The sequence below is a fragment of the Bufo bufo genome, chromosome 4 (assembly GCF_905171765.1).
Source record: "Bufo bufo chromosome 4, aBufBuf1.1, whole genome shotgun sequence".
NCBI lineage: Eukaryota > Metazoa > Chordata > Amphibia > Anura > Bufonidae > Bufo > Bufo bufo.
The window spans coordinates 308293039-308304297 of record NC_053392.1 but is presented as its reverse complement, the minus strand read 5'-3'; the positions used below and the strand labels follow the sequence as shown (position 1 = coordinate 308304297).

The 11259-nt window shown below is 47.9% G+C and overlaps 1 protein-coding gene across 1 annotated transcript in view; it reads left to right on the top strand.

Annotated features, from left to right (window-relative positions):
- The first annotated feature begins 712 nt into the window (after positions 1 to 712).
- UBE2J1 (ubiquitin conjugating enzyme E2 J1) overlaps positions 713 to 11259 on the top strand; it is a 32196-nt gene continuing 21649 nt past the window's right edge. Inside the window, exons 1-2 of the mRNA XM_040428758.1 lie at positions 713 to 808; positions 10032 to 10105. Of these exons, the coding sequence (XP_040284692.1) occupies positions 778 to 808; positions 10032 to 10105 (105 nt within the window). The 5' untranslated portion in view covers positions 713 to 777. The remainder of the gene's footprint in view (positions 809 to 10031; positions 10106 to 11259) is intronic.

Genomic DNA, 11259 nt, shown 5'->3' with positions numbered 1-11259 from the left:
CCTACTGTCTGACATTGTTGTCTGTTTTTATAGAGGCACTGTGGGGGGCTAGAACCACGGGGGCCTCAGTGATGGGGTATGGGCAGGTAATAAATGTCCTGTGTGGGACAAGCCGAACTCGGCTTTGGTTCCAAGGAACTAGTCGGAACCGAAGCAGAGTTCCGTTTCAAGTGGTTTTCCACTTTAAAAATCAACTACCGAAGTCATTCAATTAAGTCACGCGCAACTTCGCGAATAACTCACTTCGGCTCATACTGTATGGAGACGAGACTCTGTACTGTATTAATCCGAAGTTTTGAACGAAGCGACTTTGGATGTACCCTTCGAAGCTCACTTCGCTCAACACTAGTCGTACATCTGGAGTGCTGAAGGTTGCTGATTCCTGAGCTACACCCTGGGATTATCAGGGGGGTCTCCAGAAATAAGAGACCTCTAGGATATCCACCACTAGGGAAAGAACTGGATGAATATGCGGAGTGCGCCCCCTTGTGGCAGACATATTATGAAATATGAGCCACAGCACAAGTTTTTCTAAAGAATCTTATCTTCAGGACTCACTACGGAGAGCAAAGCCCGAGCGTGACGTAAGCCTGTTCATACACACGTGGAAATCCGGGTCTCCACACCTGTCAACCAACACAATTCCGCCAGCTACCTACTGAAGAGTGACGTAGTGACTCCGCCCCCAGCGTGAGCACGTGACTTGTGCAGAGCGATGCGGCGTGACGTGGGTGGGCGTGTCCGAGAAGGCGGGGAGCAGGCCGCTGTCAAGCAGACATGGAGACCCGCTACAACCTGAAGAGCCCGGGTAACTGGGGAGCGGGTGTTGTGTAGGGCCGTGTATTGTGTGGCGGCGGGGGGCTCTGCTAGTCTCTCACTGCCCTCATAGAGCATTGTACAGCCAGTGACCTGGTTACTTGGGAAGTGTTTATGTGGCAGTAGCTGCTAGGCGTAGTAGTCGTTGAAGCCCTGTCACCAGCTGATGAGTGACCCGGCCAGGGCTGCCCGTCCTATCAGGCCACATCAGCCATTGTTCACTTTCATTTTCAGTATCTTGAGGCTTTTATATCTGTACATCCGGGGACCACAGGCTGGTAACTTGCTGGGCTCCTAGAGTAGTCCTGGACTTCCATAAAATAAAAAACTTTTCCGTGTAGGGTTACCTCCTGTTCCCCTGGAGCCGCTCTCTATAGTGATGTCACTCTGGCGGCTCCTGATTGGTCACAGGAGATGTCAGTGTGGGTGACATCATGAATGTAAAGGTATCAGCAGCACCTGGGGTGGCGCATGCGCAGCCACCCTCCATTCATTTCTATAGGGTTGCCAATAATAGCTTGGCTATTTCTGTCGGGCCCATAGAAGTGAATGGGAGAGGTGGCTGTTCATGCGTGGTGTGCGCTCCCATTCACTTCTATGGGAAGAGCGATTGGTGGTGACGGCACAGCGCTCCCCGCTCTGTTCTCGATATAGGTGCCGGTCCCAGCGGTGGGACCCGCACCTATCAGACAATGGGGGCATATCCTAGCGATATGCCCCCATTGTCTCAGATGAGAATACGCCTTTAAATTCTCAGAAGAGAACAGTGGAGCGGCAGATTCCTCCATCCTCTAACATGTTAGTCTAAGGAAGTGGCGGATCTGGCACATGACGGGCATCGACAGAACCCACTGACTGTAATGAGATCTGTTGGGTTTCCTTCATGGTTTTAAAATATCGCTAACTGAACCTCCGCAGTTGGCCAACTTCTAATGTATATTGTCATGTGTGCTCCATACAAGTATACAGACCTGTCACCCTCCGCATCCATGGCCTGCAAGATGGCAGCAGCTGCTTCCTCTGGGGGCCCTCCTATTCTGCGCAGGCGCTGAATGGCACATGCACAGAAAGAAGCAGTAGAATTCCCTGTATCTCTGCATGTTCCAGCTGATGTAATGGACAGGGGCCCCCATTAGGTCAGCTGGGGGAAAGTATACAGTCAAGTATGTTTGCATGACCATGGCATTTTGGCAAAATGCAGTAGAAACTGGCCAACCCCATGTCTAGTGGTAGAGTGGTGTGCATGTCGCTTGTATGGAGGCACATGGGCTCTTTGGAGTGTGCCGCCGTATGGTGCCCATGTAAAGCACTGTAGGGAAGAATATCTCTTATGTTGTTGATGGCACATAATGGGACAGACACAACTTGGCCCCATAAATCTCTGCGTGTTCAAGTTTTTTTATTTATTATGGAACTCCTCCACACGTATTCGCCTGAGCTGACTGCTAGGACCTCCTGAGAACCGGTGATGCCCGATTAACTTTCCCTTCATGTCCAGTAGACATGATGTAGTCCTGGACTCCGTTTGTTCACATTGACGCTACTCTACAGCTAATCATTTCCGTTGTTCTGCTCCGTTGCAGGAAAGTGCTGGATCGGTCAGATGAAAAGCAGCATTGCCTGACGGACTCAATTGACAATAATTGGACTTGTCTGCTTTCTGTTAGGCCAGCTGCACACGTAGCAGAATACGTGCAGGAAGACCACAGCCTGGCACAGTACCAGTAAGGGTACTTTCACACTAGCGTTAGAGGAATTCGGAAGGCAGTTCCGTTGCCGGAACTGCCTGCCAGATCCGGAAATCTGTGTGCAAACGGATAGCATTTGTTTCCGGATGTGAATCCGACTGACAAATGCATTGAAATACCAGATCTGTCTCTCCGGTGTCATCTGGAAAAACGGATCCGGCATTTATTTTATTCACATTTTTAAAGGTTTGCGCATGCACAGACCAGCATTAATATATTTCAATGGAAATTAATGCTGGCAAGTGTTCCGCAATTTTGGCTGGAGAAAATACCACAGCATGCTCCGGCCAAATACCGTAAAAGTGACTGAACTGAAGACATGCTGAACGGATTGCTCTCCATTCAGAATGCATTAGGACAAAACTGAAGCATATTTTTCCGGTATTGAGCCCCTATGACGGAACTCAATACCGGAAAACTTTAACGCTAGTGTGAAAGTACCCTCAGGGCTCATGCACACGACCGTTTGCCCTCCGAGACATAATATCATATGAGTGCAGGACAATAGTCCTACGGGTAGCCTGATGCTGTGTGCTCCCGTGGGCATGATGTATGCCGATCCGGGACATATGGCCCGCTCATGGACCGTATGTCTTGGAGGGCATTGGGTCGTGTGCATAACCCCTAAAGCGTATGAGATTACACAATTCTCATGTACACTTTACAGAAGTTTTCCATTCGGAAATTGACCTGGTGTGTGGATTTAGCAATTCTCAGCATGTCAATTAGGTCTGCGGTTTTAGCTACAGATTTCACCGTTTTCTAATGAAGGGTAAGATCTGCGGCAAAACTGCATTAAATCCGCACCAAAAACCGCTGTTAGTAATTGTGGTTTGGGTGCAGAAGCGCACAAAAAGTCATGCGGATCTTCTGCACGTTGACCGTGTGAAGGTACCCTTATCGTGTCTGCCATTTTACCGGGCAACATAGCAAACCATGCTGTGCTACTTTGTCAGAATTGTTTAGTGGAATCTTTCCAGGACTTGTAAACGCCCTCTAATTTCATATTGCAGCATACGTTCTCTTACAGGGTAAAGGCTCATAATACATTGGAGCTTCTATCAATGATGCGCATACATACATATAGGGGGTCATTTATTAAACAGAAATACGCCTAAATTAGGTGTGTTTCTGGTGCATATTGCGGCGCAAAGGTTCTTTGCGCCGCACTCTGCGACTTCTCTCCGCTCACGCCAAGTCTAAAAAAAAATGAGCAGGGAAGGGGGCAGGCCCATCTCTTTTACCATTCTTTACGCTTGTTTTAGGCCCCTTGCAGATGAGCGTGTCCGGATGCTTCCCGGTGCAATGCGTTTTGCACGCGCGTGATAAAAAACTGAATGTGGTACACAGACCCGAACTTCTTCACTGAAGTTCAAGTTTGGGTTCAGTGTTGTGTAGATGTAATTATTTTCCCTTATAACATGGTTATAAGGGAAAATAATAGCATTCTTTAATACAGAATGCTAAGTACAAGGTTAATTGAGGGTTAAAAAAATAAATAAAAATTAACTCACCTCCTTCCAATTGATCGCGTAGCTGCATATCTCCTGTTCTTTCTTCAGGACCTGTCAAAGGACCTGTGGTGACGTCACTGAGCTCATCACATGGTCCAATCACATGGTCTACAACCACGGTGATGGACCATGCAATTGGACCATGTGATGTGACGTCACCACAGGTCCTTTTGCCGACAGCTCATGATTAAAGAAGTAAGAAGAGACCGGCAGCTACGCGATCAAGAGGAGAAGGTGAGTTAATTTTTTTTTTTTTATCCCTCAATTGACCTTCTACTAACCATTCTGTATTAAAGAATGCTATTATTTTCCCTTATGACCATGTTATAAGGGAAACGAATAGAGCAATCATGCGTGAAAATCGCACCGCATCCGCACTTGCTTGCGGATGCTTGTGATTTTCACGCAGCCCTATTCACTTCTATGGGGCCTGCGTTGCACAAGTGATGAGTGAAAATCACCGCTCGTGCACAGCCCCATAGAAATGAATGGGATCGGATTCAGTGCGGGTGCAGTGCGTTCATCTCACGCATCGCACCCGCGTGGAAAACTCGCCCGTGTGAAAGGGGCCTTAGGTGTAGAAAATGGTCTAAATGTCAGACAGCTTGGAAGATGTCTTACATTTAGAAGTGGCAGAGGATCCGCCAAAGTTATTTAGAGGCCAGCGCCCCTTAATAACTTTGTCGGATCCGCCGCCAGCTATGGGGCTTTATTAAGACTGGCTTCTATAACTCTGGTATTAATAAATGTGCCCCATAGTGTGTGTGAATGTGAATCCTGATCAGTGGGGATTTATTTGATCCATAGAATACTTGTTTTTATTTAAATTATTGGACTTCATGGGATTTTGTCGAAAATTGGTCATAGAACAAATTTTGCCTGTGAGTAAGGTATTTTGTCAGTGGGAGTGCACCAGTGAAGGTCGCCCCTGCAGTCCCCGCTGTGTGGGAAATAACAGCGGTTTGCGGTAGAATTGGCTGAGGTCTAGCCTTTCCTTTACTATTGGAGTAGTTCAGCTAAACTAATCAAAAATGTCAGCTCACTTTAAGGGTGCATTCACATGACCGTATGTATTTTGCGGTATGCAAATTATGCAAATAATACGGATGATGTGCATATGATGTCCATTTTTGTGGAACCATTGTAACAATGCCTATTCTTGTCCACAAAAGAACAAGGATAGGACATGTTCTATGTTTTTTGTGGGACGACAGATCGGACATACAATGTGCTGTCCACTAATGGGTCTGCAAACCATATGACTTATACCCAGAGTAGTTTTTGGTAGTTTTTCCTGCTTTTTTCACTTTCAAGAAGGTGCCATCTGATCTGGTGCCAGGGAATTTGCATTGGGGGATTAGGAGGCATTCTTCCGGAAATTCACAGAATTTCTAGTTATTTACTCTCTCCATGCCCCCTTACTGATCAGTGCCAGGTCAGCCACCATTAAGACTACTTTCATACTAGCGTTTTTTTCATATCTGTCATGGATCTGCAAAAACACTTCCGTTACCATAATACAACCGTATACATCCGTCATGAACGGATCCGGTTGTATTATGTCTTATATAGCCATGATGGCTCCGTCTTGAACACCATTGAAAGTCAATAGGGGACGGATCCATTTTTTATTGTGTCAGAGAAAACGGATCCGTCCCCGTTGACTTACTTTGTGTGTCAGGATCCGTCTTGCTCCGCACCAAATCGCGGACAGAAAAACGCTGCTTGCAGCGTTATTCTGTCCACGATGGCAGCGCAACCAAACGGAACAGAATGCATTTTGGTGCATTCAGTTTCGTTCAGTTTTGTCCCCATTAACAATGAATAGGGACAAAACTGAAGCGTTTTCTTCCACTAGTGAGATCCTATGACAGATCTCAATAGCGGAATTAAAAACGCTAATGTGAAAGTCGCCTTATCTTGGCACTGTGCCACGCAGCACACTAGCATTTCCATATTCTCTGCAGTGCTAATATGACTAGGTTCCCAGTGCTTCCCGGCTGCTGCTTTCAGTTTATACATTGTGAAACTGCTTTAGTTGTTTTTTATTTTTGCTTAAAGGGGTATTTAGTTATTACCAGTCATCCCCTATTCACTGCAGAGGAGATAATTGTTAGATTGGTGGGGGTCCAACTGCTGGAGCGCACCCCCTCCCCCCCCCCCCAATTGCAAAAATGGTGGTTCGGTGTCTCTGTTTGAATGGAGCCATGGTCAAGCATGTGTACTACGGCTATCTTCAGCCTGAGGATAGTCTGCATTTTTTTTGCGGCCCTATTGAAATGAATGGGTCCGCATCTGATTAGCAAAAAATGCAGAGCAAAAATACGGTCATGTGAATGGGGCCTTATTGTGATTGGTAAATATAGCCGTAATCACTTGAGTTGTCATAGGTCACACCGTTTTTCCCGGAGCCTTATGTTCTGCCTGCCCATTGCGTCCAGTCTGCACTTAATATCTTGGGTACCATAGTGAAAGAGTTAATGTAGATTCTGGTAGGTCCCTTTAAGCAGTTTGACACTTTGACTTTAAGCAGCCTGATGCTTATTTCTCATTCATTCCTAGCGTTCTTGATAAGTTATGCATGAAAATATGTGGGCAGTTTCCTTAAAGGGGTATTCCCATCTCGCCCCTTGCATTTCCTGCTGTCTACTCTGAAGCTATGTGGGTGGTACTCCTCTGAAGCTATGTGGGCGGTACTCCTCTGAAGCTATGTGGGCGGTACTCCTCTGAAGCTATGTGGGCGGTACTCCTCTGAAGCTATGTGGGCGGTACTCCTCTGAAGCTATGTGGGCGGTACTCCTCTGAAGCTATGTGGGCGGTACTCCTCTGAAGCTATGTGGGCGGTACTCCTCTGAAGCTATGTGGGCGGTACTCCTCTGAAGCTATGTGGGCGGTACTCCTCTGAAGCTATGTGGGCGGTACTCCTCTGAAGCTATGTGGGCGGTACTCCTCTGAAGCTATGTGGGCGGTACTCCTCTGAAGCTATGTGGGCGGTACTCCTCTGAAGCTATGTGGGCGGTACTCCTCTGAAGCTATGTGGGCGGTACTCCTCTGAAGCTATGTGGGCGCAAGCTGCGGACAAGAATAGGACATGTTCTATCTTTTGCGGAGCTGCGGACCTGAAGATCGGGGCCACACTCCTCAAATGCGGATGCGGACAGCACACTGTGTCCCCATAGAAAATGAATAGGTCCGCACCTGTTCCGCAAAATTGCGGAACGGATGCGGACCCATTTGCGGACGTGTGTTTTTTCTGCCAGGTACTTTTTCTAAGCATTTTTTAATAAAGCAAATATCCACAAAATGCATACATTTTCTGTATCGCCCACGGCCGGCCCTATGATAGAAATGTCTGCAATTGCGGATAAGAATAGGACATGTTCTATCTTTTATGCAGGGCCATAGAATGGAACTACGGATGCATCTTTTGCGGCCCCGTTGAAATGAATGGGTCCGCACCCGTTGCGCAAAATTGCGGAACGGACGTGGTCCCTGAACTACTGACATGTGAATGGGCCCTTAAAGGGTTTTTCGGGAAGTTTAATTTTGACTGTCTATCCTGAGGATAGTCTGCATTTTTTTTGCGGCCCTATTGAAATGAATGGGTCCGCATCTGATTAGCAAAAAATGCAGAGCAAAAATACGGTCATGTGAATGGGGCCTTATTGTGATTGGTAAATATAGCCGTAATCACTTGAGTTGTCATAGGTCACACCGTTTTTCCCGGAGCCTTATGTTCTGCCTGCCCATTGCGTCCAGTCTGCACTTAATATCTTGGGTACCATAGTGAAAGAGTTAATGTAGATTCTGGTAGGTCCCTTTAAGCAGTTTGACACTTTGACTTTAAGCAGCCTGATGCTTATTTCTCATTCATTCCTAGCGTTCTTGATAAGTTATGCATGAAAATATGTGGGCAGTTTCCTTAAAGGGGTATTCCCATCTCGCCCCTTGCATTTCCTGCTGTCTACTCTGAAGCTATGTGGGTGGTACTCCTCTGAAGCTATGTGGGTGGTACTCCTCTGAAGCTATGTGGGTGGTACTCCTCTGAAGCTATGTGGGTGGTACTCCTCTGAAGCTATGTGGGTGGTACTCCTCTGAAGCTATGTGGGTGGTACTCCTCTGAAGCTATGTGGGTGGTACTCCTCTGAAGCTATGTGGGTGGTACTCCTCTGAAGCTATGTGGGTGGTACTCCTCTGAAGCTATGTGGGCGGTACTCCTCTGAAGCTATGTGGGCGGTACTCCTCTGAAGCTATGTGGGCGGTACTCCTCTGAAGCTATGTGGGCGGTACTCCTCTGAAGCTATGTGGGCGGTACTCCTCTGAAGCTATGTGGGCGGTACTCCTCTGAAGCTATGTGGGCGGTACTCCTCTGAAGCTATGTGGGCGGTACTCCTCTGAAGCTATGTGGGCGGTACTCCTCTGAAGCTATGTGGGCGGTACTCCTCTGAAGCTATGTGGGCGGTACTCCTCTGAAGCTATGTGGGCGGTACTCCTCTGAAGCTATGTGGGCGGTACTCCTCTGAAGCTATGTGGGCGGTACTCCTCTGAAGCTATGTGGGCGGTACTCCTCTGAAGCTATGTGGGCGGTACTCCTCTGAAGCTATGTGGGCGGTACTCCTCTGAAGCTATGTGGGCGGTACTCCTCTGAAGCTATGTGGGCGGTACTCCTCTGAAGCTATGTGGGCGGTACTCCTCTGAAGCTATGTGGGCGGTACTCCTCTGAAGCTATGTGGGCGGTACTCCTCTGAAGCTATGTGGGCGGTACTCCTCTGAAGCTATGTGGGCGGTACTCCTCTGAAGCTATGTGGGCGGTACTCCTCTGAAGCTATGTGGGCGGTACTCCTCTGAAGCTATGTGGGCGGTACTCCTCTGAAGCTATGTGGGCGGTACTCCTCTGAAGCTATGTGGGCGGTACTCCTCTGAAGCTATGTGGGCGGTACTCCTCTGAAGCTATGTGGGCGGTACTCCTCTGAAGCTATGTGGGCGGTACTCCTCTGAAGCTATGTGGGCGGTACTCCTCTGAAGCTATGTGGGCGGTACTCCTCTGAAGCTATGTGGGCGGTAGTCCTCTGACCTCTGAAGCTATGTGGGCGGTAGTCCTCTGACCTCTGAAGCTATGTGGGCGGTACTCCTCTTCTGCTCCTACAGAAACCTGTAATAGCAGTGCTTTAGGAGATGCTCCTTGTAACCCTTGATAATATGAAAAGAAGGGCCATCACCAGTGTTTCTGCAGCCCAGACAGCGTCCCTTTCAGTGCCTATGGATGTGACCGCTCAGGAGACCTGAGCAGAAGGAATGCTTCGGAGCTGCTCTCAGGTTTCCACTACTGTGTGCTGAGCCGTCTTGTCTCTTCTCCCCAACCCCGTTCATACCAGACACAAGGGAGGATCCTGCAGTGCCCTCTCCCGTCCTACAGACCACGATTGTGGAGTACAGCATTGCTGTGTCTCCTCTGCTGCTCACCTCCATAAGCGCTGTCGCTCCAGTGAGAGAGTTGCAGAGGAGCATGGCATGAAGGCTGTGGGTCCCTGCTCTGTGCACGATTCAGAGGATCAATACAGAGCGGCTTCACAGTTTAGGGACTGAAAGCCGGCTGTTCACTTCAACAGCACAGTGGCCCGCCTGGGAGCTAGAGCGAATGAGAAAGCCATGCGCGGTCCCGTCGGCCAGGCCAGCCACATAGAGACAGAGGCATTTGCGCAAGCGCGTCCACCACTGTAGCAGTAGCGCAGTGGTGGCCATAACTAATGGAAACAGAAGATAAACATAGAAGGGGAAGGAGGAGGGATACCTAGCAAACAATTAAAAAAATAAAAATAAAAGGTAATTGCAAAAGTTTATAATTTCACATTAGGCACTAGTTTAACTATGATCATCAAGATGGGAATACCCCTTTAACGTTTCTGCAGATCGTGAATTGTACTGAATTCTGTTTATTTGGGTTGTTTTTCAGCTGTGAAGCGACTCATGAAGGAAGCAGCAGAACTGAAAGACGCTACAGACCACTATCATGCCCAGCCACTCGAGGTATCAGATACAGTCCATCTCCACTGTAATTGAGCCGAATATTGGCTTCCAAAACTGCATCAAAAACCTGAACGTGTGGCAGCACCCTTACCGCTACTCCTCTGTGGGCATAAGTCACAGATGTGTGGACATTTCTGCAGTAGGCAAATATGGATTTGATGCAGTGTTCGCCTAATATGGCGGCAACTTTAGTGCTGAGAGCAATATGCAATGTTGTCCAGAGTTCAAAGCTTCATTTTAGAGAACAGAATCTTTTAACAGTTCACTTTGGCAGTGCCTTAGACCTTGGTGAGTTTGGTGGAGCTTAGCCCCAAGAAAACACTTCGTGCTGTGGTGCACACATTACCTCTGCTCCAACAGGATTGGATCCCTTTAAATAGGCACCAAAGACTTTCCAAAACAGTTAGTAGTTAATTTTTAAAGTGGAAAACCACTTTAAAAGTTGAAACCGAACTCGGCTTCAGTTCCGAGGTACTAGTCGGACCCGAAGCCAAGTTCGGATTCAAGTTTTAAAGTGTTTTTTCCACTTTAAAAATCAACTACCGAAGTTATTCAACGAAGTCATGCGCGTCTTCGTGAATAACTTACTTCGGCTCATCGGAGCCCATACATTCTAGTACTGTATGGAGACGGATCCCCGTACAGTATTATTCTGAGGTTTTGAACGAAGCAACTTTGGATGAAGCATCCGAAGCTCGCTTTGCTCAACACTATCATTCTGTTCTAGGGTTGAGCGGTAAACCGGTGTCAATGATATACCGCGGTATTAAGACACAGCAATATGGCGATATCGCTGTTTCCAAATAACCGCAGTATTTGTTGACGTCATAGGAGCGGTCATATGCGAGCTGACCGCTCCTAAATCTGTGTCAGCCAGCCCCTGCATCGTGCATATGCGTACCATACATATTACTTCCTGCAGCGGCAGCCCCCGGGTCCTCCTCGCGTAAAGTCAGTCAGCATTCCGTGTCCAAGCCAAGGTGGGGGAAGAGAAGTGAGAGACCCTAATGGCCCAGGTGTCAGAAATAAAGGTTGTACTGTCTATGTCTTCTGCGGCCCTGCCTGCAAGCTGCACTGCACATGGTGATGGCACATGATGAACTACAATGTCTCCCTGTTGCCCCCATTCTGGAGCAACAAGAAGACATTACTGT